Source organism: Cynocephalus volans, chromosome 3 (genome assembly GCF_027409185.1).
Source record: "Cynocephalus volans isolate mCynVol1 chromosome 3, mCynVol1.pri, whole genome shotgun sequence".
Classification (NCBI taxonomy): Eukaryota; Metazoa; Chordata; class Mammalia; order Dermoptera; family Cynocephalidae; genus Cynocephalus; species Cynocephalus volans.
Window position 1 is genome coordinate 184217618 of NC_084462.1, and position 27913 is coordinate 184245530.

Consider the following 27913-nt stretch of genomic DNA (forward strand, 5'->3'; position numbering starts at 1 on the left):
GCCACACCCTCCTGCCCCCAACAGCCGCCTCATCCCTAAGCAGCCACAGAGGCTGGCTGTGTCCCATGAACCCCAGAGACCCCGAACAAGACCAGCCCCCTAGAGGTTAGAGGGGCTTCCCAGGCAGGTGCAAGACTAAAGTGTGCTTCCTGCCGAAGCACACCCCAGCCCTGCCTGCTGCACCTGCTTACACCTGCTCACTCTGTCACCCTGGTTCTGTGTGGGCTCTGGTGGGCTTCAGAGCATCTACCAGCAGGCCCTCCGTCCACAGCTCCCTGACTTGGCTGCTGCTGCATTTTTTACCGTCGTCTCTCTGGGCTGTGTTTGGGATCATTTCTCTGACATGTCTTCTAGTGCACCGATTCTCTCTTTGGCAGTGTCTGAGAATGGCTGCTAAGTTGCTCTTGAGTTTTCACTTTGGAAGTTATATTTTTTCACTTCCAAAAGTTCTGCTTGGTTCTTTTTCAAATCTGCTAAGTTATTATCTTAACGTTTCTGTTAGGCCTGTCGGTTTTTCCAGGCCTGGTTCTCTGAGCAGCTGAGCAGACTTGTTCTGTTACCCATGTCTGAGGATCCCAGGACACACACCTGATACTCCGCAGGTCTGCTGTCGTGGCTCCTGATCACGGTGCCAGGGTTACCTGTGCTTGGCTCTTTTGACTGTGGTTGGCTCATTGGCCTGAAAAAAACATGTATGAGGCAGGCAGAGGCCTAGGACAGGGCAATTCACATCTGTTTCTACCAGGAGCCTCGGGGACCACCCATTAGGTAAACACCATTCAAAAGGAAACTGGAAGCTTGGGGTCTTTCTGGCCATCCTGGTAGTGAGAACATGGGTCTCACATCCACACAAGTCAGGACGTCAACCACGACTCCCGGGGGCAGGCTTTCCCTCTGCGATGCCTGATGCACCCCCTCAGGGACAAGGTAGGAGGAGGGCTTAACCCCCATTCCAACTTAAGGGCACAAGTCTTCAGGTCCAGCCAACTGTGAGTGCATCTCCTACGTGCTCCCACGTCCCTGCAGACCTGGCCTTGCCACACGGGGGAGTTGATGGGGTCACAGGGCAGGCGTTCTGGAGATCAGCTTTCCAGAGAAGCCACTGCAGAAATGGCTCAGGGCCAGGTGTCCGGAGTGATCTCTGCAGCCACCAGCAGGTCAGCTGACCTCCCCCCAGGGCTGGCAGCAGGTTTTCTTTCTCCTTTTTTTTTTTACACATTTGGCTCCTGGCTCTGCTCCTCAGCTGAGTCGACCCCCTGCCCCCTCACAGGGAGTGAGCGGCTCATCCACTGACAGTGCTGTGTCTGTCCTGTTGGGTGGCCCTGTGGCCACCAGGCGAGGCTCCAGTTGACTCGATCAGGCACTTCAAAAGGCTGCTTACTTCTGTTTTCATTCTTTCAAACTGTGGCCTGGTAACTCCTTAAAACCTTGCTAGCTGTTCGTTGCTAAGCGATTTAAAACTATTTTATTTAAAGCTGGTTTTAGTAGGAGTCAGATGCAAAGCACCAAGACTGTCCTCACGCCCATTTCCAGGAAGGTTTCCACCAGGCCCACATCCACCACCACAGGGTAGCAACGCACTCACGGGGGTCCTGGGAGGCCCTGGGGTCAGCAGGATGTCACCCCTCGTGGCCCATGGCCTGACACCAGCCCACACCCACCCTCGCCGCATCTCTATCTGCTAGCACAGTCCCACCCCTGCCCCAACTCCAAATAAGGAACAACACCCCAAGAACAGGGAAGCCAAAACATTTAAGTTATTAAATCAAATATACAGAGTGATTCATTTAATATGTACATATTTACAAGAATGCACTTTCACGAGGGGGGTGCCGGAGCCGGCAGGTGGGCAGTGACCGGGTGCCCACAGCAAACGTTGACAGCTGCGAGGGGAGAGTGTGTGAAGGCACTTGTCACAAGCTTCAATACTGCCACTGCCCCAGGAGGGGGACAGAGCAGTCGGGAAGGGCACTTCTGAAAGCACAGTTGAGAGATCTCTGCAGTGAGTGTTCTGGGCAGGGGGAAGCAAGGACGGCAGGCTGGAGGGGCAGGCCCTCGCCCATGCGCCGGCCTCGGGCCATGCCCGTGACCTCTAGCCTCTGACAACCGCAGATGCCACCAGTAGCCATGGGCCATGCCAGCGACCAGGGCCACACCAATAACCAGGGTCATGCCAACCACCACAGGTCCCACCAACAGCCACAGGCCACCCCGTCAGCCATGGACCACACTGACAGCCACAGGTCCCACCAACAGCCACAGGCCACACTGATGGCCACAGGTCCCACTGACAGCCATGGGTCCCATTGAGAGCCATGGGTCTCACCGGCTCTTTGGCCTGGAGCCACAGAGAAACCCAAGTGAGGAATAGAGAGGAAGATTCTGTAAACAGTGCACAACCTCTGGTAGCAAACGTTACACGATTCGGTGAGCGCACAGACACCCTTAGCTCTCTCCTGCCACACGGCGAGTGCAACGCACGGGAACTTTACAAAAATAGCAACTATCTGAGAATACTCCACTGTTTCCCGCCCGACAGTCACTGAATAATTTATACAAGGTTAAAGAAACGTAGAAAATAAACATTTGTTTTTTGGTTTTGGTGTTTTTTTTACACAAAATAAAGAAACTATGCACACGGCCTCGGCCTCCCGTGGTCCGGCAGGTGGCGCGGCGCGGGCGAGGGTCCCGGGTCCCGGGCCAGCTGGCAGCGGTCGCCCTAGTCCTTGCCGGTGAAGCGCGCGTCACTGACGCTCCTGACCGCGCGGTTGTCCACTTTGGGGCCCGAGGCCCAGCGGGGCCTCCCCGGCGAGCAGCAGGGCTCTTTGGTGGCCTTGTGCGAGAGGAACTTCTCGGCTTCCAGAAGGTCCTCCTCCCCGCGGCCCAGCGCCTCGTCGTCCTCATGCTCCCCGGCACCCGTGGGAGCCGCCGGCCCGGGCAGCACTTCGTCCGCCCTGCGCGGCGGTGGCGTGAAGTTCTTGCACGGGTACAGCACGTCCTTGTGGCCCCCGCCACCCCCCGGGCCGCCTGGCCGCTCGATGGGGTTGTGGATGGGGTTGAGCGGCGCCCACTGGTTGTTGGCGCTCCCGTCCCGCGGCAGCCGGCTCCGCTCCCGCTCTTTCCTGCGCTTGCGGGTCCACCAGGCGCAGACGGCCACGCACGCCAGCCACAGCACACTGAACGCGCCACACAGCACGGGCACCAGCAGGCCTGGCAGGAAGCGGCGTCAGGAGACCGGGGGGCCTCGGGGCGCCGGCCACCTGCCAGTCCAGGAGGCCCCTGCCAGCCAGGCGGCCAAGGGCTGCTCCTCTGCTTCCTGACTCTGGGGGAGGGTCCCAGGACAGGGGCTGGGCAGGGCGCTCATGGGGGCTGGGGGCAGCAGGTGCCAGGGTCCCCTCACTTGGCCTGGCTGCACCCCTGAGCCGTGTCTGCCTAGCAGGCTCCCACCAGCCCCGCGTGTCTAAGGAGCCCCCAGCTTTCCCCACTCACCTGTGGAGGAGCCACCCACGACGACTGTCTCCACCTTGACCTCGGTGACGGCCAGCAGCAGTGAGCCGTTGCCCCGCTGGGTGATGGCAGCCACGATGGCATGGGCCGCACTCTGGATCAGGCTGCTGTCAGGCAGGTCCCGTGCAGGGCTAAAGGACTGTGGCAGAAAACTGTGGCTGAGGGGCTGGCCCTGAGGGACCCCTGCCCGCAGCCTGGGAGTCAGCCCCAGCCCCCAGGCGCACAGCTTGGGCTGCACTGGAGCGCGGCCTTGGGAGGGCTTCTCGGGAGGCTTGTTGGATGGGGTCCTGTGGTGGGGACACTCCACCAAGCAGTTCAAGGGGAGGTGGGTGTGGCCTGGCCCTGTCCTTTCCATTGACCTCCCCCAAGTCCTGCTCACGGATGGCTGTCCTTTCTTGGTCAGCCCCCAGGCCCCTCCCCACGCCGCCTATCCTTCATGCTCCTCACCTCTTCCCACTGTCCCCGCCACTGCCCCTTTATTGCCAAATGTCAGTGCCACCCTGACCCCACTCCGGTGGCCTCGGGGCTCCAATACTGTCCCTCCTGCACTCGGCCACCGCCTCCCCTCCCACCACGATACACGGCTGCTCTGCACAAATTCAGAGCTCCCTTGCTTCCCCCTGCCCTCAAGGGACCCTCCAATGGCACCCTGTCACTGTCCACCCACGGCCCCCATCCCTCTCCTGCCCTCTCCACTACTGCCTCCACACCCCAACTCCTGCTGTCACTGTGGGCCTCCCACACTCCCAGGGACCCCGCTCAGAGCCCTGACCTCCATGCTTCAGACACCAGACACAGGAATGAGCTTGTACCACGGCTGAGCCAGGGGTCCCAGCTGTCACTGCCCATGCTGCATCTGGAACCTGTCCTGTCACCTGCTGCCCATTGCCTCGTCCCCATGGGCTCTGCCCAGACATCAGTGTCCCCTTCCTCCCTCCACTCCTTGCGGGCCACTGCCCACCACCTCTCCCACAGACAAGCTTCGCATGGACCCCTTCTCCTGGGATCTGCTGCCCTGCTCTGGACCCTTCCCTCACATCAGAAGACAAGATTGGTGACCCCACCTCACACTTCTGCTCCCTGTCCCTCAAGATGCTGACCCCACAGGTTGCCGACGACCATAAGGCTGCTCCCTGGACCTCCCTGTCCCACCTCTGCCCTCCCTGCTGTCCCCGGAGATGGCCTCAGTGCTGGCCAGTGGTGGACTTGGCCTTCTTGGCTGGCCCTGCTGAGCCGCAGCCACCTGCTGGGTGGACACCTGAGTGTCCAGCCCCCGGCCGTGGCTCCCACTGCTCTACCCTCCCACCCTTGCCCAGCCGACGCCTCCTCTCCTCAAGCCTGCCTTGGTTCCACAGGCCTCCGGCATGGTACGGGAGGTCGCACAGCCCTATCCTGCACAGCTGCACCACGGAGACAGTCCTGTGTCTGCAGGTCACCCTGAACACCTGGCACAAGCCTGACCTGGGCCCTCTGCCCCCAGCACTGTCGGGAGCCTGTACAGGAGGGTACCCTGGGGGCATTACCCCAGGGTACGGCTCCCTACCCCGCCCTGCCCGGCACTCACCATGGCCACCTCCACGGCACTGGACGCTGAGGAGGACCGATCACAGAGCAGCACGAGCAGCCGGTCCCGGGCCACTGCCCTCGTGGCCGGCAGGGAGCGGATCCCAGAGCAGATGGCGTCCACGGTGGTGCCCTGGGCAGAGGCGGGAGCATATGAGTGGGGCCTGAGGGCCACTGCCCCCTCAGCCAGCACTGAGGGCAGGTGGCAGAACACGCCTCAGCCCACGGAGGGGAACAAAGCAGAGACACTGGTGCCCACTGGGGAGTTGGGTCAGGGCTGGGTGGGGCACGGAGGTGCCAGTCCCCACCCCGCCCATCCTTATGGTGAAGTAGCTTCACCTGCAGGCCGGAGGGAGGACAGGGCAGCCCTCGCCTAGGTCCGAGCCTCCTTGCTCCTAGGGGTCAGGGGCATGTCAGCTCTAAGTGCCCAGATGATGATACAAATGGAACCTCGGCCAGAACAAAACTGCGCACAGAGCTGCAGGCCCGGACCCAGAGCAGGCAGCCCACAGCCACCTTCAGTCCACGCCCCCGGGATGGCTGCACAACTGGGCACCCGAGCCTCGCCTGCCCTACCAGGCTCAACGCTCCCTCTCATCAACCCCACCGGGGCCAAGCCACAGCCAGAGTGGCCCCTCCAGGAACAGATAGCGGCATCTGGGCCCTGCAGATGTGTGGGCAAGGCCAGGACCCCTCACCTGGGGCACTTGGTCACGGTTGAAGCGCAATGTGAGGCGAGCGCAGTTGTTGTCCAGGTGGCTGGAGCGTGGCAGGCAGGGGGTGCCAGGCGGCATGGGCTCCTCGGTGCCACACTCCCCCCAGGCTGCACAGGGTGGCTGCAGACACTGGCTGGGGGCCTTCTCCAGGCACTGTTGCCCCGGCGGGCACTGGGCACTCAGGGCCTCGGGCTGGCCAGTCAGCAGACATGGCTTCCGCCCACACCACACCTGGGGCAGGTATGCACAGGAGGCAGACATGGGCACACATGGACCAGGACCCACAAACAGGTGCAGGCACCATGCAGGGGAGACACAGACATGCCGTTGGGGTCAGCACATCCCAGGGCCCTGCCCCGTCCCCCGCCACCCAGGGCTCCCAGGGGGTGGGCTGAGCTCCTCGCCAGACAAGACTCTCCACCAGAGCAGGCAGAGATAGGCAGGACCCTGCTGGGCCTCAGTTTCCCCAAGTGTACAACAAAGGGTGGGGCCTGTTGTACCCAAAGCCCCTCACATTTGTCGCCTCCTCCCAGAATGTCCCGCAGAGGTGGGCGGATACGGCTCCTGGCCCACCCCACCTCAGCACCAGCTTCTGGACCTCACAGACTGAGGGTCAGGACTGTGGGCACTCAGGCTCAGCATGACCTCAGACTGGGCCGCACAGGGCAGAGCAAGACAGGGAGGCTGCCAGGTGGGGTCACGCACCTTGCTGCAGTCCCGGCGGCCCTCCAGGCAGTGGCAGCTGTTGCAATCCTCCACCCAGGAGCTCCCGTGTGGCAACGGTGTGCCCTGGGACCAGCAGGACCTCCCGAACCCGATCACTGCAGGGAGAAGACAACCAAGGCTCGGCAACAGGTGGCCAAGCCCCAGAGGCCAGGTCACCTTGGGCCCCACCCAGCACAACCACCACCCAATGCGGTCCTGCCCTGCCTACCTTCCTGGCACCGCGGGCCAGCTCGGCCTGGTGGGCAGATACAGCGATATCCGCTGATCTCGTCCACACACGTGGACCCGTAGGCGCAGGGCGAGGACTGGCACTCATCAATGTCTGCAGGGAAAGCGGCCAGGGCTCAGCAGCGGGGAGCAGGCCACACCCCCACGCAGGCCCCAGGGCGTGGCATGGGGCAGGACCTGTCACTGTCACCCAGCCCAAGACTTCCTAGTCACACATCTATCTGCCTATGCAACATGGGTGTGCAGGGGCCCCTGGGGTCTATCCCTTCATGGGCAGCCCCCAGCTGATGGGGTCAGGATGAGGCACAGGGAGCTTGTGCTGCTGGCTGAATGGGTGGTCCAGGCCAACACCGTGGACAACAGCCCTGCGGCCACACAAGAGCCCAGGTCAGGCTGCACATTCCAGCCCCGATGGCTCGCATCCCCCTCCCTCCCATGGCTTCAGGCTGGACCCCCAGAGCAGGACTCCTACTTCATCACTTGGCAGGGTACTCCCCAGGAACCTGGCAGGGCACAGACATGTGGGGAAACTGAGGATCAAGAGAGGCAGGAAGTGGCTGTGGCCACGCTGTCCTTCAGGGGCTGTGAACATTAATGTCCCCCAACTCCTGACACTTGGGCTGGGCTGGAGGGGCTCCCAGGGCTGAGGCCCACCATCCCCGCCGGTCCCCCCAGCCATCCCAGGCCACTCACTGATGCGGCAGTCAGGACCCGCGAAGCCGGGCGCACACTCACAGCGGAACCAGTTGACACCATCAACGCAGATGCCACCATTGTAGCTGCAGGGGAGAAGGTGGGCATGAGGCAGACCGCCGCCCCCCTTACCCCCCACACCACCCAGCAGGCCCAGCCCTACCCCCCGCCAGCCTCAGGACTGCCACTCACCAAGGCAGAGGGTTGCAGTCATTGGTGTCTGGATTTGAGAGAGGAGAGAGGTCAGCACAGCATCCACCTGCCCGGGGCACCCTCCGCACCAGGCCTGCATGCCCCAGACTTGGGGGACAGGCAGACACTGCGCTGTCCACACCAGCCTGGCATGACCAGGCGATGGGGATGGGGAGGGTCAGGATTTTGGGAGACTGGGCTGGGTCCCTGAGGAGGACGTGGACCCTAGAGGATATGGGGGTGGGGACCGCATCTCAGCAGGGGCCTGGCTGCATGGCGGTGGTTGGCAGGAGTTCAGTGGAGACGGGGGAAGGGCACAGCCCTGCAGGAAGCAGAGGCAAGTCTTGGGGGATTCACACGGACTCGGATGGAAGGAGCAGGTCCCCGGGGCAGAGTTGGGGCTGGGGTTGTAGGCCAGGTGGAGAGAAGTGGGCCCACCCCCCAGGCCTCCCACCACCCAATGGCCACCTCATCCTACAACCACCACTCCCCGGCCAAGCCCTCCCCAGCTCACTGTGCGTGCAGGTGCGGCCCTCCCAGCCATCCCGGCAGATGCAGGAAAAGGAGTCTCCACTGCCCACGCAGGTTCCCCCGTTCATGCAGGGGTTGGGCAGGCAGCTGCTGTTCTTGGCTGCGAGCAGGAGAGGAGGAAGGGCGGCTGCTTATTTGGCCCTGGGCAGGCCCAGGGCTCTCCACGCCACACCCCCAACCCACACAGAGCAGACAGACCCCAGAGCAGGGGCCTGGCGTGGCCCTCTGAAAAAGACTCCTCGGCCCAGCATGCCCAAGGGAGCAGCTGCTGGGGCGGGGCCATGCTGGGGGGAGCAGGGGCACTGGGGCTCCTCACCGATGGTGCAGGTGCTGCCCTTCCAGCCCGGGGGGCAAGCACAGCGGAAGGTGTCCCCACTGTCATAGCACGTGCCACCATTGCTGCAGGTGTAGGCATCACACTGGAACTCACCTGCAGGCACACAGGCTGCTCAGCAGGTAGGCTCCAGACCAGCAGGGGCAGGGGCAGGGGCCGGGGCAGGGGCCGGGGCCGGGGCGGGGGCTGGGGTAGGGGTCGGGGCGGGGGTAGGGGCAGGGGTCGGGGCAGGGGCAGGGGTCGGGGCTGGGGTGGGGCAGGGGCAGGGGTCGGGGCTGGGGTGGGGCAGGGGCAGCCCCCATGGCCGGGGCCCATGGGCACTCACGCGAGTGGCAGGTCTTGCCCTTCCAGCCATCATCGCATGCGCAGTAGAAGTCATTGACCAGGTCGTAGCAGCGGCCGCGGCTGTGGCAGGGATCGGGAAGGCAGTCGTTGGGATCTGGGGGCGAGGACGCCGGTCAGCTGGGGGTCACCGGCGCTCAGGGAGGGCTTTCCGGGGGAGAACACATGGGAGCTGGGCCAGGGGGAGACAGAGAGGGGCAGAGGGAGCCAGGCCCCAAGCACAGGTCTGCGGTGGCAGCACGATCCAGCCAAACACTTCTGGGCCTGCCGGGCGGAGCCAGTGACCCACCTCAGAGGGGTCAGGGGCACACGGGGGCGGCAGGCGCCTGCCCACTCACTGGTGTCGCAGAGCTCGCCCTCCCAGCCGCTGGGGCAGAAGCAGCGGAAGGCGTCTACCCCGTCGATGCACGTGCCCCCGTTGCGGCAGGGCTGGCCCAGGCAGTCGTCGATGTCTGTGGGGAGGAAAGCAGGTGAGCTGGGGTCCCCAATGCCAGCCCAGCCCCCGGCCCAGCCCACAGTCCACAGCCACTCACTCTCATGGCAGTAGGTGCCAGTGAATCCGCTGTCACAGACACAGGAGAAGTTGCCCCCAGGCTGGCTGACACAGTGCCCATGGGGGCCACACACACCGAAAGGCATCGCGCCGGGCACCCTGGGCCCTGCCTCCAACCCACAGCCATCGATCACTGTGACAGATGGGCGGGTGGGGGTCAGGACTGCCCTCACCCAGGCCCCCTGGCCCCCACCCACCTGCCAAACACCACACCTCTGCAGGTGCCACCAGGGCACGGCTCCCGGGGCACGGAGCAGTTCTTGCCGCCAAAGTCATCAGGGCAAGCGCAGTAATAGTCACCCTCCAGGTTGTAGCAGCGAGCACCATTCTGGCAGGGACTTGGCTCGCAGAAGTCCACGTTCACCTGCAGGGCAGGGGGCACATCCATGAGAGCCCAGGCCCAGACTGGAAACACATGTCGGCAGATCCCTGGGAATGCCCAAGGCTGGGCCCTATGCTGCCTGGGCACCCAGGCCCTCAGCCCTGGGCCGTGCAGTGCCAGCTGGAGCTTGATGACCCCACCTACCCGAGACCTACCCGGCCTCATCAGCTGGGCGGAAACACCTGTGGGCCACCAGGCCCCCTCCCGCTGCCCCGCCTCCACAGCAGCCAAGTTTCCTCTGCCTCCCGCAGGCGGCATCCGGCCTTGGCCCCTCCTGCTGGCAGGAAGGCCAGCTCCTGAGCCCCCACACTGCCAGGCCGCCCTCAGAGCCAAGGCCGTGAGTCCCTCCCACAGCCAGCCACCACACCATGGTCCCTGGACCTGAGGCCAGACTCCTGCCATGGGCCCCAAGAAGCCCACTGGGCAGGAGGCCCACCCTTTGTACAAAGGCTGGGCTCAGAGGGAGGTGGGGACAGAGGGAGGTGGGGACGGAGGGAGGTGGGGACGGAGGGAGGCGGGTTCAGTGGAGGCAGGGTCAGGAGAGGGCAGGCCAGGCACCATCAGATGGGGTCGGAGGGAAGTGTGGCCTCAGCCACAGGGAATGACACCCACTCCTTCCTAGGACCCTCCCACGACAGGTGGATGCCCTCAGCCTATCAGATACCTGCCCCACCCATGCAGACTGCCCCATCAAAGCCCTTTGCCCTCCAGTCCCCAAGGGAATGGACAGATGGGGCATCTCTGCAGCCAGCAACCTGCAAGGCTCCCGGCCTACCCCACAGGCAGGGGCTCATCATGACAAACGGACCAGAGGAGCCTGAGCTCAGTGACCCTGTGAACCCCCAGCCCCACACCCAGGACTCTGGGGCCTGGGTCTCACTAGGTCCAGAACAACATAGGGATGCTGTGGGGACAATCCCCACCACAGCCTTCCTGGTCACTCAGGCCTGGCCATGTCCAGGGATGATGGCCTGTGCCCTGCAGCCCCCAGAGCAGCGGGTAGAGCAGGCGGCCAAGCCCACAGGCCTCACCTCGCAGAGCAGCCCAGAGAGGCCCTTGGGACAGTGGCAGCGGAAGCCGTCGACCAGGTCCTCACAACGGCCACCACCACGGCAGGGGCGGCTGGCACACTCGTCCCGCTCCAGCTCGCAGTGCCGGCCTCCGAAGCCCCGCGGGCACACACACTGGTACCCGTTCACTAGATCCTGGGGCGGGGCAGGGTCGGGCAGGCTGAGCCTTGCCAGCCACCCCCAGCAGGCCCCTCCAGCCCCATGGCCCACACGGAGGCAGGGTGGCCGGCTCCACCTTACCTTGCAGGTGCCCCCATGCTGACACTGCCCACGACAGTCATTGATGTCTAAGGGCAGAGGAGCAGGGTCAGAGCAGGGGTCCTCTGAGCTCGCCCAGCCCTGCCCGCCTGCGGCCCACCCACCCGTACTGACTGATGTGGCAGTTGATGCCCTTCCAGCCCGGGATGCAATCACAGTAATAGCCGCCAATCAGGTTTTTGCAAGAAAAAGCATTAAGGCACGGCTTCCCGTCACACTCATTGGCGTCTGTGAACGAGACAAGGGGAGCCATGGGGCTCGGGCCCCACCTGCCCACTGCACCCTGTGCCAGGCGCCCACAGTTCCAGCAGCACCAGCAGCCGCCACATGCACAGCACATAGTCCATGCACACAGGTGCCGGTGGAGCCCTTACCCAGCTGGCAGGTGGCCCCCACCCATTGCTCAGGGCAGATGCACTCGAAGCCATCCACCTGGTCCACACAGGTGCCGCCTGCAGCGCATGGGTTCGAGGCACACTCGTCAATGTCTGCAGAGGATGGAGTAAGAGGCGTGGGACTATCGTCTGTGTGGGGAGGCAAGGTCCCACTTGGGGAGGTGGGACTGCATACCTGGGTCTTCCAGCCACTTGTCTCCTGGCCTCAATGTCTATGGCCACATATGTTGACTCAACCACTCCACCTGTATCCCCAGTATGTTGCCCCAGCCCCCAAACACCCTCAGATGCCTGGAGCCCCCTAAACACATACATGGCACTCACCAAGTGCACAGGTGGGCCCACTCCAGCCCGACGGGCAGTGACACTCAAAGCCAGATGGTACCTCGTGGCAGGAGCCCCCATTGGCACACGGGTTGGAGGCACAGGCATGCTCAGCTGCAGAACCAGAGTCGGGGGTGGGCGGGTATGGCAGCCAGGTGCCCCCTTCCCACAAGTGCTCCTCCCCAAGCTGACAAGGCCTAAGGCCAGGAGTGGGAGTTCCCACTGCACAAGGAGGCCAGAGAGATGGGGCCTGACCAGGCTCCCCAGGGAGCCAGTGCCATGCTGCCATGCCTTGCCAGAACACAGTGACAGGCCCCCAATATACCTCGCTCACAGTTCTTGCCCGAGTAGCCCTCCGGGCAGGCACAGTGGTACTGGTCCGGCTCGGCGTTGATGCACGTGCCCCCATTGGTGCAGGGGTGGTGGCTGCCACAGTAGTTCAGGTCTGGGGGCAGAGGCAGGATGCTTAGGGGACAGACCCCACCTCCTGCTCCCCACCCACCCTTCAGTGGCTGAGCTGTAGACCCAGCCTCCGCCCCGCTGCCCACGGGTACCTTTGTCACAGAGCAGGCCACCCCAGTTGGTCTCACAGTTGCACTGCCAGGGCTCCACACAGCTGCCGTGCACACAGCCAGGGTAAGGGACACACTCGTCACAGAACCTCCCCTGCCAACCATAGCTGCACCTGGAAGGCCGAGGGACATGGAGCCCAGTGAGCTGTGGCAGCTGAGATGGTGGCTGGGGAGGCAAGTGAGTCACGTGGGCCACCCCCAGGGCCGGCGGCCTCAGGCCTTTGAACTGCAGTGGCCCTGATCCAGGCAGGGGTGGAAGCCCCGCCGGCCCGCCCCACTGTCATGGGCACTCCCAGCCACTGGCTGGGGACGGGTGGCCCCAGCTGTCCCGTCACTCCTCTCTGAGCTATTTTGGGACTCACCCCTGAGCTGGGCCCCGAGAGCAGGCGCCAGGAAAGGAAGGCCCTGCCGGGACCCCAGGGAAGAGAGTGCCGGCCCAGACTGGCCAGGTGCTGCCAGGGCTGGGCAGCACCAGGGCCTGGGTAGGCCAGTGGGACATCAGGAGAGGGCTCTGGGTCCCGCCCCAGCCACGTGACCTTGGGCACTGCGGATGACCTCGCCTGTAACTCAAGGGCAATAACTCCTCCTGCCAGCAAAGCCCCACAAGTGCCCACCCGCAGATGGGGACACAGAGGCCCACAGGCTGCCCTGGGCCAGCCCTGCTCGAGGCCAGACTCAGGACAGTTCCTGACCTGGGAGGAACTCTAGCCGCACCCTGGAAAATGACCTCAAGAGGCCTCTTGTCTCCGAGGCCATGACCCGAAGGGTTATTAGCTCTGTCCCCGATGGTCGCCAGCATCCCCTCTGGGGAGTCCTTCAGGAAGTGGGCAGGTGGCGGGGGCAGAGCTTGGCCTACTTCAGGCATGATGCTGCCGGGGGGAGAGCCTGGTGTGCTCGGTGGACACCCCAGGCCCAGTGGGCTGCCCTCCAGGCCCTGGATGGGACTTCCGGGGGCCCCCTTCCTACAACTCTCAGGTCCTGCGGGATGGGAACGACGTGCAGGCCACGTCACTTCCACACCAGCACCCGCCATATGAATTTATTTTTATAAAAGGAAAGAGCCACGGCCCTTCCGGAGCCTCCCTCAAGCCACGCAGGCAGGACCAAAGGGATGTTGGCCCAGCTCACCCAGGCGTGATAACAGGGAAACTGAGGCCGGGAAGAAGGCGGTTCCGTACCCAGCCCAGTATGTGCCTGGCAGGTCCACACTCATGGGCCTCACATCCCCACCTGGAATCCTTCCTCCAGGTGACATGGGGAGACCAAGGCTCAGGGCAGGGCTCTGACGTGCCTTGGGTCACTCGCCAGGGAACGCCACAGCCAGGCTGGGATCCCAAGGGCGTGATCTTGGCCCTGGGTGGGGCAGCCCACGCCAGGCCCCCACCTCTCTGGTTTCTCCAGCCAGCAGCTCTGGGGCCTGGAGAGGCGGCAGCAGGAAGACACGGCCATCTCCGCAGCATCCGGAGTGGGGGGGTCCTGCACTGAAACCTGAGCCCTGAGCTGCACTGAAACCTGAGCCCTGAGCTGGGCCTCGCCCACAGGGCCGGGGAAGGGGTGGGTGGGGCTCACCTACCACCCCATCAGGCCTCCATCCCGGGATTACTGCCCCTCATCTTCCCACACTGCCCCCACCAGTGGGGGTAGGGCTGGGGGGGCGACTTCTCTTCCACCTTTCTCTAGCCTCAGTGGGGACATTCAGGCTGCCCAGCCACTAGTCACAGGGCTACTGGTACAGCTGTCAAGGTTGTGCACTACACACAGGGCCACAGGAGGTGCAGGCTGAGACCCGGACCCTGAGCTCTCTCCGTGGACCAGTGTCTGCACAAAATCCCCACTCTCACACCCCTCACACAGGTCAAAGGGCAGAGCTGCTGGAGAGGCCATGCCCTGGGCAGAGCACCAGCTCTGAAGGATCAAGGCCCTTCCGTGTCCCACACCCACCCAGGCTATAGGTCCTGGGGGTGCCCCTTGCAAGACGCCACCTGCGACCCCCCCGCCACGCTCCCTGCACTGCCTTGAGGCTCGCTCAACTTGTCTGAAATCCCAGCGTGTGCAAGCAACCTGGCAGGTGAGCCCCCAGGTCCCTGCCCTGCCCTGCCTGCTTACCCTGGGACTGGCCAGGGCTGCTCCTCACACCACCTCCTGGATCGATGCAACCACAGTGCCGGAGGAAGGATCATGCCCCACAGCCCATCCGCACCCTGGCCCCCATGCTAGCCGGGTCCCAAACCCTGCCACTCCCCCGCAAGACTCCATGCTGTGCGACCTTGTGGAAGTTACTCAACTTTACCATGCCTCAGTGTCCTTGCCTGAAAAACACACACGGAAGGAGATCGGAGACTGGCGTGGAGGGGCTTCACATGCCCCCACTGGCTTGCACCCCCACCAGCCTGACACCCTTCACAAGGGCTCGCCACTGAGAGTTTCCACCGCTCCCCAACCTCCTTCTCCCAGGGCCTCCTCCGTGCTCCCCACGGCGCCCACTCCTGCTTACACACTCTATGACTACCCAGCTCGAAGCCCCTTGCCCACTCCAAGTCCTCAGTCCCTGCCCCTCTAGCTGCCCCCTTCTCTGCCCACCATATGGCAAAGCTGCCCACCCATCCCTCCTGACCCCACCCCAATCTGGCCTAATCCCCACCATCCCCTCAACGTCACGGTCAAGCTCCAGTGGCCTCGGCTGTGTGCGCTCAGCTGCGGGACCCCCAACACCCCCTCATGGAAGCCTCTGCCAGCCCGGCGGCCTCTGTGCGCCTTTACCTGCTGGAGGCCAGGACTGCTTGGCCTCTCCTCTCCATCTTCCTCCAGCCTCTGGGCTTTAACAGCCCCATATGCCACAGGTGCCCCTGCGTGTCTCGGGCCAGGCATTTCCCACAACCCCCTCCTTCTGCTTTCTCAGCGCCTCCAGGGGCAGGGCAGATATTACCCTCCAACATCGTCCACTTTCCTCCACCCCTGCCTGCTCCTCCCGCAGCCATGCCCTCCATCCCAGCGGCCTCACTGCTCCAGAGCTCGCGCTAAAGCCTTGGGGGCCCTCCTGACCCCACACTCTTCCTCTCACCCCTATACCAAACACCTTCACAGATCCCTAGGCTCCACCCCAGCCTGTCTGCAGGACACACCCCCCCTCCACTCCCGCTGGTTCACTGCCCCACTACCCCCTACCCTGCCTCTACCCCCCATACCCCTGCAGCAGCCACCACCCCAGATCCTCCCCACACAGCAGCTGCCGAGCTTCTCCCACCACACTCTGCCCGGCTCTAAACCCTCCAGTGCCACCCTCCCAGGGTCCCGCAGGCCTCGTCTCCTCAACCCATCTGCTCTGCCAGGCTTGCTCACTGGCCGTCACTATCCCCCCATGGGCAGTTCCACAGTGTCCCCTGCATGTGCTCCTCCTCTGCCAACGACCTGTCCTTGGGTGGCTGTCGGCTTTAGGCCTCTGCCCCTTGGCAGTGTGCCCATCCAGCCACCCTCTCAGTCACCTCTCACTGTCTTCATGGGCTACCGCCACGGGACACCCCCGCTCAGGACCTACGCCTGCTCCACACTGACTAAGCCTCCCAAGCACAGGGCCCGCCTCCCAGTGTGCGCCTGGCCTCGGGCACCGCGCCTGGCTGCAGGAGGTGCTCAGCCAGCTTCTGCCACCGAGTGGCCTATGCCGGCAGCTGTCTGCGGCGTCGGGCACGAGGGCTAAGAAGGGGCGGGCGCCCGGTACTCACCTGCACTCCCCAGGCACGGCACATCCCCCGTGGAGCAAATTACATCCTTGTTTACACACGGCTGCAAATGGCAGGAAGGAGAGCTGCAGCCAGCCCAGGCCACCCTGGCCCGAGGCCCTGCCCCACGGCCCTGCCCCGTGGCCCCCACCTTCTTTGCACTCCTTGCCCATCCAGCCGTCCATGCAGGCCTTGTTGCCGTATTGGTCGCAGGTGTAGTGGCCAAAGAAGTCATTGCGGGGCCGGCAGAATTTGTTGCAGGTGGCACTGTAGTAGTTCTCGTCACAGCGCACGCGGATCTGCAGCTCCAGGTGCGCCACGTGGCCACTGAAGTGCAGGCTCTTCCAGCGGTCCTCGGGGTTGATCATGCCGGCATGCGACACCCGCTCGATCAGCAGCTCCTCTTGGGGAGGCAGTGGAGTCAGCCCAGCCACCAGCCCCCTGGGAGTTCAGCACAGGCCAGAGAAACCAACCCAGCCCGGCAGGGGGACGGTGGACAGCAGAGCTGGGGACAGTAGGGACACTAGACAGGCCGCCACAAAGAGCCAGCCCCTTGCCCATCCCCAAAGCAGAGGGGGTGAGGGAGGGGCCCAGCTGGCGGCTGAAACCACAGCTCTGCAAAGAAGGCACAGAGGCTGCAGGGCGTGAGCTCCGCGTGCCCACCCACTGCCCTTCCATGGCAGAGCCCTGCCCCACTGGACATCGTGTCCGGCCCTCACCTACACAGGGATGTCACTCAGCCACCCTCCACTCTCTCTCTCCTGCTTCGTGACTTGCTCTCAGAAGCACCAAACACACCACTACTGCCCCATCCTAGAGCAAGTTCCTCTCACACCCCAAGACACGCGTGCATTCAATGACCCAGCCGCTGGGCCTCACTTTAAAACAAGCTGTGGGCGGTGGAGGGGCAGGGGGTTTCCGTGAGCTGGGTACAATGGGCCTTGACACCATTCCCTAAACTTTAGTACCTGTGCAGAATTTTCCACAATAAAAGGCTAACGAATCCTCCAGACCCTCTTCTCCCGCTGCGCTAAGCAAAGGCCTGGGGAGATGGGTCCCCTCCACTGGCCCACTCCAGTGGGACCTTGCATCCCAGGCCCTTCTTTGCCAAGGTCTCTGATGGCCTTGCTCAGGCCTTGGCTTACCTGTCCCGTTGCCACCTTTTCCCAGGAACACCCCTGTCCCAAGCCACCCGGGCTCCCGCCAGCCGCTGCCCCCAGCCTGGCTCCTCCACGCCTCCCCAGCACTGGCACCAGCAGGACCCAGAGCTCAGCCTGACTCGGCCCCGCCCTCCCATGCCACACGGCCTTGGATGCCTAACAAGCACCTCAGATGCAGCACAACCAAACTGCGTTCCCGCCCCTCACTGGCTCCGCCACTGTCGTCCCCACCCCATAACGGCCCCTCCACCCATGGGCTCTCTCGCATGTCTACCCTTCAGCCAATCCCGAGCCTCCACCTTGGAGAGCAGCCAGGGCCCCTCTCATCCCCTCAGGCTCCCTCGTCCGTGTCACCCTGCTGTCCCCTGGATTCACACAGCAGTCTCCTCACTGGTCTCCATCCTGGCCCTACAGTCGACCCTCCACAATGGAAGCCTGAGAAATCACCTCCAGGAAAAAGCCAGTGACCCCACAGTGGCCCACAAAGCCTCCACGATCTGACCCCAGCCTCACTGACCGCATCAGTCCCCCCATGAGCTGCTCCTCAAACACACCAAGCTTGCTCCTGCCCCAGGGCCTTTGCACAAACTGCTCCCTCTGCCTGTAAGTTCATCCTCTTTCATCCATGGAAAATCCTCTTCGCCTTCCTGCTGCAGGGCCCTGCAGGCCCCTATTCACAGGCCGGCCAGCTAGCAGGTGAGCCTGGGGAAGAGGGACCCCAGAACCCATGTTCCAGGACAGACCAGACAGGCAGAGCAGGGTCCACAGAGCCAGAGACAGCCACTCAGTGGTGCCCCACTCCACAATGTCATTGACGTGGCCCTGAAAGAACATTCCCGACAGGAGAACAACATAGACGAAGCCAGGACGGGGCAGGAGGGCAGTGCACACAGAGCCTCTGAGTCACAAACATGGCAGAGCCTCCTGGCAGCCAAGGTAATAAGGGAAACTGCACACAAGATCCTTGGGATAGAGGAAGGCTTTGTTCCCAGCAGGCAGAGGACCAGGAGCCTGGCCACACACATCTCTGCGGCCCAGGGGGCCAGCCTCCAGAGAGCGGTCCTCCCTAGCCCACCCGGCCAGGGGCTTACTCACCATCCGGGGTAGTGTCGTTGTCCCAGTCCCAGGCCTCCACGATGAGGGTAAAGGAGCGCTGCAGACATTGGGGACCAGTCAGGTGCCTCAGGCACCCACCTGCCTGCTGCTGCTGCACAGGGTGGGGCAGGGCCACAAGCCTCCCACTCTGCTCCAGGCCTGTCAGGCTCTGGTTCCTCCTCCCCAGCTGGGGACCCCCCTCCCAGGGCCCTCATCACACTCTCCCATTTCCCCTCATTCTCAGGCCACATCTCCTGGGCAGATCCCAAGATGACCCAGCTCAAAGGAGGGAGACCACTTCTCCCACCATGTGGGCCCAGAGGGCTCGGGCCCCTCACTCTTGGGCCCCAGAGGTCCATGCCTGCCTGCCCTGAGCCGGCTCAAGTCAGCACAGAGTGAAAGGAGGTCAACCTTGGCAGCGAAGTGGGCAGAGGTGGCGTCCTGATACAAGCCCACCCTAGAAAGACATGCCCCATCACTAAGATCAGGTGCTGTTGCCCCAGTACACAGCAGGTACACAGAAAACAGGCAAAACCCACAAATCCACCTCCACCCCCAGAACAGGAAAAGGGACATGAGGGGCCCCTGCTGTATGGATGAGGAAACTGAGACCCAAGAAGCTCTGGGACTGCCCAACACAGCCTCAGCCCGAGGTCGCCACTCCCCTACCCCTCCCAGGACACTCTGTCCCTTGTGCCCCAGGCCACAGCCACCACCTGAGCAACCACAAGGCCTGCACCTGTGAGAGCTTAACTGAGCTACAGGGAGTAGCCTCACCCCTCACTGCCCAGCACAGGGCACACTGCGGCCACAGCCTTTAGTACCTCACTGTCCAGGACCCCCGTGACTCCACCCACACTGCTGGACTCCATCCTGGGAGCAGCCACACAAGCTGATGACGCCTGTGTCCACCCTGGCTCCATCTGGGCAGGTGCCTGCAGGTCAGGGCTGCATCTGGGCTACCTCTGGGGTCACAGGCCTGCTGGCATCCCACCCCAGTGGACACAGCATGGGCAGGCCAGACTTGCTCCCATCCCTCGGTGCCCCCATCTGTCCAGCCTGGGGACAGCTAGCTACACCTCCCTGCTGAGGGCCCCACCCCAGGCCATCCCCACGGCCCCTGCATCTTCCCACTGATGCCCAAGCCCACGTCTGCCAGCACCCCTGCCGCTCCTCCCCAATGCCTGCCCCAGCCCAGGACAGGCCTTCTCAGGACTCCTCAGAAGGTGGAACGTCCAAGGGCCAGCCCGTGGCTCACTTGGGAGAGCGTGGTGCTGACAACACCAAGTCAAGGGTTAAGATCCCCTTACCGGTCACCTTTAAAAAAAAAAAAAAGGTGGAAAGTCCATATCCCAGCCCACTCCCCTACCCAGCAGGCCGCCTGACACACCCAGCCACAGTCACAGCCTCCGCACACCCAGCCTGTCCTCAGGGCTCTCTCCTGGTCCCCCACCCCATGCCTCTGGCTGCCCCTGAAACTCGGACACCCTGGGTTCTATGACATACTTGCCCACCTTGGGCTCTACTCACAGCCACATCCACACTGACGGCTCTTCCCTGAGCATTTGCCTCCTGGACACCCTGGGGTGACCCAAAGGGCCCACACCACCTGGGAACACAGACTGGAAGCAGGCACCCTTGCCTGGCCCTTTCTAGAGCCTTCCCTGGCCCTGTGGGGCTGTCACAAGGCCTCTCAATCCCACCTTAAGGCTCCCTTAAACCCATTTTCCCACCCACCCAGCAGCTACCCGTGTACTCCAAGGGCTCCCTGGGACCACTGGGGCCTCCAAATTCCTGTCCATAGGAGCCCAAATGATGCCCAGATCTCTGCCTGCACCTCCCCAGTGCCCAGAGCCCCTGCAGCTCCCACTTTCCTCCCGGCCATCCACCCAGCACGCCCACCCCATCCATCTGGAACGCCACCCTCAGGGCTTTTGCTGGGCCACCTTCACCTGGCCAAGTCCTACCCCACCCCCTGGTGACAGCTGCAGGATCCAGCTCCTGCCCAGACTTCACCTGTTTTATCCCTTCTCTCGTCCACTCATTCATTCATTCATTCATACATTGAGCGTGCACCAGGCACAGCTCTGCCACAGGGGACAACAATCTCTGCTCCAGTAGAGCTTGGGGGAAAGGGGCGGATGGATAAGTCAGCAGGGGACAGAGGTGCTGTTCTAACTGGGGGTCAGGGCAGGCCCTGGAGAAGGCAATGCTGGGATTGAGACTGCAGAGCCAGAGGCTGCATTCCAAGCAAGAGTGGCAGGCCAGGGCCAGAGAAGTGACAAGGGCCAGCGAGGAGGCCCACAGGGCTGGGAAGCATGGGACATGGGGACAGAGTGGGTCATGTCATGGAGACCAGAAACTGGGCAGACTTTGTCCCTGTTGCTAAGCAAAATGGGTAGCTGCTAGGGGTCTGAGTAAGACCTGAGACGAACAGGGCTTTGAAAGTCGCTCTGGCAGGCGGAGGGCAAAGGCCAGGATGGGTCTGACACCACCACCAAGGGCTCTGTCCCCAGGGCAGGCAGAGGAGAGCCCCAGCCCGGCCTCCCATCTACCGACACGGCCACAGCTGGGCTTCAGGGACAACAGGGAGCTCCTCCTGGCTCCCAGGAAACCCCACGCCAGCCACTCAGGTAGGATTACTGCCGCCTTCACCCGAGTGGCTCCAGTTACCTGCTCCTGCGGGGACATGCACCCGCCCACCCGCCTGCAAGGGCCCCACCGCCCGCCAGCTGGGCTCCCTACACCTGGATGGCAGGAAGTCACCCAGGGAGAACCTGAGCCAGCAGGGCGGGGCGGCACCTGCACCATCAGCCCACCTGCTGGCCCTCCCAGCTCTGCCTTGTCCCTGGCCCAGCCTCCAGGACTCAGTTTCCTCCTCTGCCAATAGCAGCCTCCCATCTTTGTCCCTCCTGCCTGGCGGGCTGTGGTCTGGGACAGGGTTTTGTCAACCTCAAACCTCTATAGAACAGGAAGGACAATGTGGCCTGGGCTGTGGGGGGGAGGGTGTTGTGACCTTCTAGGGATGGGCAGAGGGGCCTGTGGGGACTTGGGGGCCAGGGAGCTAGCAGGGCCAAAAGGGGCTGGGAACAGGTCAGAGACCCACCATCTGCCCAGGTTCCCCAGCAAGCAGGAAGAGGAACCCGGTCCCTCCTCCCAGGCCAACCTAGCTGGGCCACTGCCTGCCCTGCCTCCAGAGGCCCACCCAGCGGGAAGGCCCAGCCGCACCTCTTCCCACAAGCCTGGCCTGACCCACCCCCATCACGCAGGCAGACCCCAGCCCGACTCCATCCCCTCACCATCTGCCTGCCTCCCCAGCCCAGACCCCCACGGTTAGATCCAAATCTCTCCTCTGGCCCCAGACAGGAGGAACAGCAGCACAAAGACATGAAAAAGGCAGACACGGGACCGGATATACCATACCCCATGCCCGGAGCGCCACATGCCCAGGGTGCCCCATGCCCAGGGCGCCCCACAGCCCAGGGTGTCCCGTGCCCAAGTCAGCATAGCCTCCTGGGCCCACTGCCCCATGAACAAGGCTCCAACCTGGTCTCCTTCCCTCAGCATCCCTGGCAGAGACCCAGCCCCCGATGGAGTGCAGCACTTGGTACGGGCGCCAGGAGCTCTAAGCACAGATACATTTCCTGAAACCTGAGCTTCAGAGAGGCTAGGCCTCTGCCGCCATTGTCACCAGAGGGAGGGGGAGGGGCAGCCCCCCCAAGGTGCTGGGCCCCAGGGCTGCAGCAGCAGAAGAGCACTGGCCCACTCCACGCAGGAGCCAGATGCCCCCGCTCCACACCTGACACCAGCCAGGGCCTTGTCTGGGTGCACCCCACCCAGCCCCCCTCTAGGCCTCAGCCCCGGCACCTACTGTGAAGACAGCAGCCCAGGGTTGCCCACTGACAGATTGCTACAGCAAAACCCAGAGTTGCACTGACCCTAGTTGCGCCTAGCTCAGGCCTGGGCCTGCAGCCTGGGGATCTTGGAGGACTAGCCACACCTCATGCCTGGGGTGTGAGGTTAGGAACCCCTTGCAGGCCTGCAGCCCTGGGGATGGGGACCCCACTCAGGCCTGGGGTCTGCAGTTAGGAACCTCGCTTAGGCCTGAGGTCTGGGGCTAGGGACCCCACCCAGGCCTGGTGTCTGGAGATAGGAACCCCTTGTAGGCCTGCTGGGGTTTGGGATTAGGGACCTTGCTCAGGCCTGGGGTCTTGGGTTAGAGACCCCACTCAGGTCTGGGGTCTGGAGATAGGGACCCTGCTTAGGCCTGGGGTCTGGGGATAGGAACTTCATTCAGGACTGGGGTCTGGGTCTGGGGACAGGGACACTTCATAGGCCTGGAGTCTGGGTATGGGGACCCTGCTTGGGGAATGAAATTAGAGACCCATGTCTCCCCAAAAACACCTCAAGCCCTGACCTGGCTCCTGAAGCACCCCTCACTGGCCCAGCCTCCAGCCTTTATCCCTCCTCCACCCCATCCAGACACCATGCAGCAGCCTGACAGGGTCCCTTGAGAGCCCGAATCCCCTCCCACCCAGCTCCTGCTGCAAGACCTCCAGCAACCCTTTTCCTATCACGCTGCAGCCCTGCTCCCCAACCCACCCCCTCAAGGCCCAGGGACAGCCTCCCACCTGCTTCCAAATCCTCCACTGGAGGGGGCAGCCCCCCTACCTCCCGGGATCTCCACTTCGCACAGGCACTGATAGCCCTGCCCGACCCCAGTACCAATGCCTTGAGCAAGACCCCCGACATATAAGGCAGATGACCTGTCCTGAGCCCCACCCAAGCATACTCCTGGTTGGGACGGGGAAGGTGTGGGAAGGAAGGGGGTGGTGGGCCCTGAGTGTGCAGAGTGGAGGGCCTGGAGGTAGGGTGGGAAGGAGGCCAGGGCCTCCACCAGCCCCAGCCCCGAGCTCAGGAGCGGCAGGAAGCAGGGAAGCTTGTGGCACACGTCTGCCAAGAACAGCTTAGGTGCACCCCCAGGCAGACCCCAGCTGGCCCACCTGGGCTGAAGGCTCACGTGGTTAAGCCCCAATGCAGTTGGATACAGTGGGGCCAGGCCCTGTGTCCACACCCCACCAGACCTCCCTCCCCACCCCCTCCCCAGCACTCACAACCTAGACATCCCTCCCCACTTGGTGGAGCACCCCTGCCCAGCCCTCTCCTCCCACCCCTAAGCAGACCAGGCCCTGGGGGACCTTGGCCCTTCTGCTGGACAGCCAGCAGGGGAGGGGAGGGCAGGGCAGGGGAGCGGAGCCAGGCTGGGGGCTTCAGCAGGGTCTGAGCTCGGTACCCTGTGGTCCTATCAGCCTCCGTGAAACCCCAGTAAAAAGGCACCACTGCCCCCATTTCAAGGTGAGGAAAGCCAGCCTCCAGAACCTGCTGACAGGCCAGGACCTCAGGCCCCTGAGCTGTCAGACGTGGGGTCAGCCCAGGCCACCTCCAACATCTGCAGGGCCCCCGCCCACCTCGGTCTTCCCCACAGTCCAGATCTGCCATGCAGAGTGCCACACAGTGGAACCCAGAGTGCATGCAGCAGGAACGTGTCTGTCTCCAAGGAAGCACCAAGGAAGAGGCCCTCAGCCTGCGGGCAGGGATCCTGCGCAACAGAAAGTGGATGGCTGGTCCTCTCTTCCTGGGACAGGGCCCTGAGAGCAGGGCTCTAGCTGCCCAGGTCGCAGCCAACTGCTGACCTACCTGCTCCTCCCTCAGCCAGCAGATGCCTCTCGAGCCCACCACCCACCAGGCCCCAAAGGAAAGCTCCCCACTTACCCAGCCAAGGCTCCCACTCCCCTCTAAATCCTCCATCAGCCACCTGCCACACCACAGAGCGTTCCTGTGTGCACGTGCACACACACGAGCATACCAGTAAGTGTGGCCTCCACCCTGCCAGTTACAGGCCAGGTACCAGGGCCACCCCAGGTGTCACCGGCCTCCTGGGAGGCATGTGCAGGTGAGGCCAGGAGAGGAGGGACAGTCCCCACACCTAGGCAGTGCTAGCAAGTCATCCTCTACTTCAGCACATCCAAGACCCTGAGTCTGCGTACCTGGGTGGGCTGAGACTGAGACCAACACAGAACCAGAGCTCAGAGCCAGCTCAAAGACCCAGGCCACATGAAACCAGGTCAGGGTGTAGAAGGCCGCCCAGCCAGGCCTAGATTACCAGCAGAGACCAGGAGGTGGGAAGGTCACTCGTGGGGCGGGGTTGGGGTGGGGGCAGCTTCAGAGCCCAGTCTCGCTCCCAGTCCTCCTTCCACGCGGTCCCATCCTTCTGCAAGGCCCTCCTCAGAACACCTACTCCAGGGAACCCCAAAAATCTCAGCTGGTCCTGGGAAGGACCCTACTCTACCCTCCCAGCTGAAGCCCCCTCCTCAGTCCTCAGGGAGGCTCGACAGTCCTGCATTCCCCAGGTGGAGCCAAGCACCCCAGTGGGCGTCTGGGTTCCAAACATGCCCCAGCTCACGGGATGAAGCTGGACTTGCAGCAAGCTGGGGCAACACGGCTGCGGGGCTGCTGCCGACCAGGCGGAAATACCAGGGCGCTGGCATCACCCCACCGACTCCACGCCTGGCAGCCAGGCTGCACGACGGGAGAGGAGGAGAGAGACCAGAGCTGCCCCGCAAACATGCTGCTACCCCGCAAACATGCTGCTACCCCATGGCCTTGGTCCTGCCCAGGGGCAGGCCCCCACCCCTCCTGCTGTATTTGAGGGAACCAGCTGGGAGCAGGAACAGGAGGAAGGGAGGTGAGATGGCCCCGAGACCCCGTGCCCGGATGCAAAGGAAAGTAAGGGCCTGCCCCATCCCGTCCCACACTAGACCGGCCGGCCAGCGGGGCAAAGAGCCACGAGGGACACGCGTTGGCCCGCCACATTCCTCCGAGGCCTCCCTGCCCCCATGCCCACTGCTGCCAACTCGAGCAGAAAACACATCCTCAGGTAGCGATTTAGAGCTGTACTGGCTCAGGCCCAAGTGCAGATGACAGGCTGCGGGCCCTGCTCAGACCTGCCTGCTGTGCCGCTGTGGGGGCGAGGGGGGACGGGCTTATCGTAACTGCCCGGGGCCCCTCCCATGCCTGCCCCTGCCCTCTCCATCTTGGGGACACATTCCCTGCCTCAAAGCCTTAGGGTCAAGGGATACCCAGCAGGGAACTCAGGGGTAAGGGGCACAGCCACAGAGGCCATGGCCAGCCTCCCTGTACAGGTGAAGCTCGGTAAGGGTGAAGATGGGGCAGTGAGAAAGGCTGCCTGGTCCAGGTGTAGGAGAAGTTGCAGCCTGGGATCAGAGTCAGGGCGGGGCAGCGGGCCCAGCACACACACACCCCCCGCCCCGCCAGAGTAGGCCCTGCTGGCCCAACCTTAGCTGGACCTGGCCCCAACTCCCAATCTCTTTCAGGCTCAGGGCACCAGGTGGACATATCCTGTGCTTCCTGCTGGCTGAGCTAGCCAGGAGTCCTTAGAAGGACCCTGCTCCATCCACTCCCTGATCACAGCTGCAAGGCCGCATGGCCAATCTCCTCGGCCTCCTCCAGGCCGAACCTAGCTACCCAGACCTGTTTCACCACACTGGGGACCTACGCAAAGGGTCCTCTCTCATTCCTGCTCCCACCCAATTCCAGGCCTGCAGCACAACGACCAGGGAGGTAAGGACCTCTGAGTACCAGGGGCCTCCTGCAGGAAAGTCAGGCACCGTGAAGCCTGGGCCCGCCAACCTACTGCTCCCTGCCTGGCCGTCCCCAGCCTTCACCCAAGACCCAGAGCAGCCCACAGGAGTGAAGGACCTGGCTCCCAATGACCCGGTCTCCGGCCCACCCCTTACTCCAACCTGCCTAGTCACTTCCTCAAGGGAGACCAGAAACCCCCTTGACTCAGCTTCCCACCCTCCAAAAAAATAACAAAACCAAAAAAACTGCAGACAAGACAGTGCCAAAGAGGGTGCCCTGGGGATCTTGGTACAGCAGCGGGGGCTTGCGCCAACATACACACATTCGGCCCTCCAGGGCCCAGGCGCCTGCCCGTGCCCCCCGGGCATCCTGAAAACTAAAGGGCGGGCGCAGGCTGGCCGCGGGCCCGGGGCGGCTCCGCCAGGACCTGCCCTAGACCAGCCCCAGCACGCGCAGAGCACATGCCTGCGCGGCCTGCCCTGGCTCGGGGCATCTCGCCGCGCCTCCCCACCCAGACAGACACGCGCGGGGCGACGCAGGCACACGCCGAGGGCCGCCGCGCACTCCTGCCGCGGCCACCCCGCCCCCGCCACGACCCCGCGCCCTGTCGGCCCCACGGCCCCGGCGCGCCCACGTGGCCGGGCGCGGACCAGGAGCACGGAGCACGCGCCCGGAGCCGGCCCGCCGCGCGGCGCCCCCTGTCGGCCCCGCCCCGTCTGGGCGCGCGCGGCCCGCGCGCAAGGCCCGAGCCGCAGGTGCTGGAGGGGGCCGCGGGCGACCGCGGGGCAGGGGCGGGCGCCAAGGCACGGAGGGAGAGGGGCGGGCTGGAGCGCGGCGGAGGGGGCGCACGTACCGGCCAGGCAAACTGGAAGGGGATGACGACGAGGCCAGGGTCCTGATCGCCGCCAGCCCGGGCCCGCGTCCGCGCTCGGTCCCCCGTAGCGCCCGCCGGCGGCAGGTAGAAGGAGTTGCCGCCCAGCACGGGTGTGGCGCCATGGCCGTAGCTGCAGGGCCCCGTGGGCGTCACCTTGGCCTGGTACTCCTTAAGGCACACGCGCACGTACGTGTCGCACTCGTCGTGGCCGCAGCCCCCCGCGCGCGTCGTCCGGCCGTCGCCGTCACAGCAGGCGCCGCTCAGCAGCTCCCCGTTTACGTTCCGCAGCGCGCTCAGCTGCAGCTCGAAATAGCCCATGGGCCGCGCCGCCTAAAAATAAGGCAGCGGGAGAGCGGAGGGAGGCGCGGGCCGGGGTCGGCCAGCCGGAGCGCCCGAGGTGGGGGCACAGCCCCGCCGCCCCGCCCCGCCCCCACCCCGCCGCGCACGCACGCCCGGACCCCCGCCGCCGCGCGCAGCCTCGAGGGCGTTCGAACGGCGGCGGCCGCAGGCGGTGCCCGCCCGGCCCCAAGGAGCCCCGGTGCGCCCCGTCCGCGCCCCCCTCCGCCACCGCCGCGGCGCCCCGCTCACCTGTACCCAGAGCGCCAGCAGCAGCAGCGGCAGCCGCGCGGGCAGGCGCCCCCGGCCCCGCGCCCGCATCGCCGCCGCGACCCCGCCCGCCAGGTCCCGCCGCCGCCGCCGCCGCTCGCGCCCGGCTCCGGGCCGCCGCGCCGGCCTCCCAGCGCCCGCCCGTCCGCCCGCCCTCTGAGCGCCGGCAGCGGCAGAGACGGCGGCGGCGGCGGCGCGGGCGGGGTCGGGCGCAGCGCCGCGGTGCGAGGGCCTGGGCTGCGGGCGTGCAGGGGCGGCGGCGGCTCCGGCTCGCTGGCGGCCGCGCTCCGGCGGCCCGGCCCGGCTCCCACCCGGCGGCGGCGGCGGCGACGGCGGCGGGTCCCGGCCTCGGCTCTGCGCGCCCGCGCTCCCCGCACCGCAGCCAACAAGTTCGGGACGAGACTGACAGCTCGC

The 27913-nt window shown here is 64.3% G+C and overlaps 1 protein-coding gene across 2 annotated transcripts; it reads right to left on the minus strand.

Moving 5' to 3' along the window:
• Positions 1 to 1743: 1743 nt before the first annotated feature.
• JAG2 (jagged canonical Notch ligand 2) lies at positions 1744 to 27557 on the minus strand. Of its 2 annotated transcripts, XM_063089186.1 has the most exons (26): positions 27482 to 27557; positions 26873 to 27223; positions 18358 to 18415; positions 16254 to 16505; positions 16106 to 16166; positions 12369 to 12499; positions 12140 to 12259; positions 11815 to 11928; positions 11470 to 11583; positions 11210 to 11323; positions 11078 to 11124; positions 10799 to 10972; positions 9599 to 9749; positions 9366 to 9518; positions 9171 to 9284; positions 8816 to 8929; positions 8473 to 8586; positions 8140 to 8256; positions 7626 to 7653; positions 7434 to 7519; positions 6721 to 6834; positions 6492 to 6607; positions 5769 to 6017; positions 5072 to 5203; positions 3490 to 3646; positions 1744 to 3210 (listed from the first exon to the last, which is right to left on the minus strand). In XM_063089186.1, exons 1-26 carry the CDS (start codon positions 27548 to 27550, stop codon positions 2720 to 2722), a joined length of 3741 nt encoding a protein of 1246 aa, XP_062945256.1. In that variant the 5' UTR covers positions 27551 to 27557; the 3' UTR covers positions 1744 to 2719. The 2 variants fall into 2 exon arrangements, with proteins under 2 accessions (XP_062945256.1, XP_062945257.1); XM_063089187.1 differs by lacking the exon at positions 11210 to 11323.
• Positions 27558 to 27913: the final 356 nt, after the last annotated feature.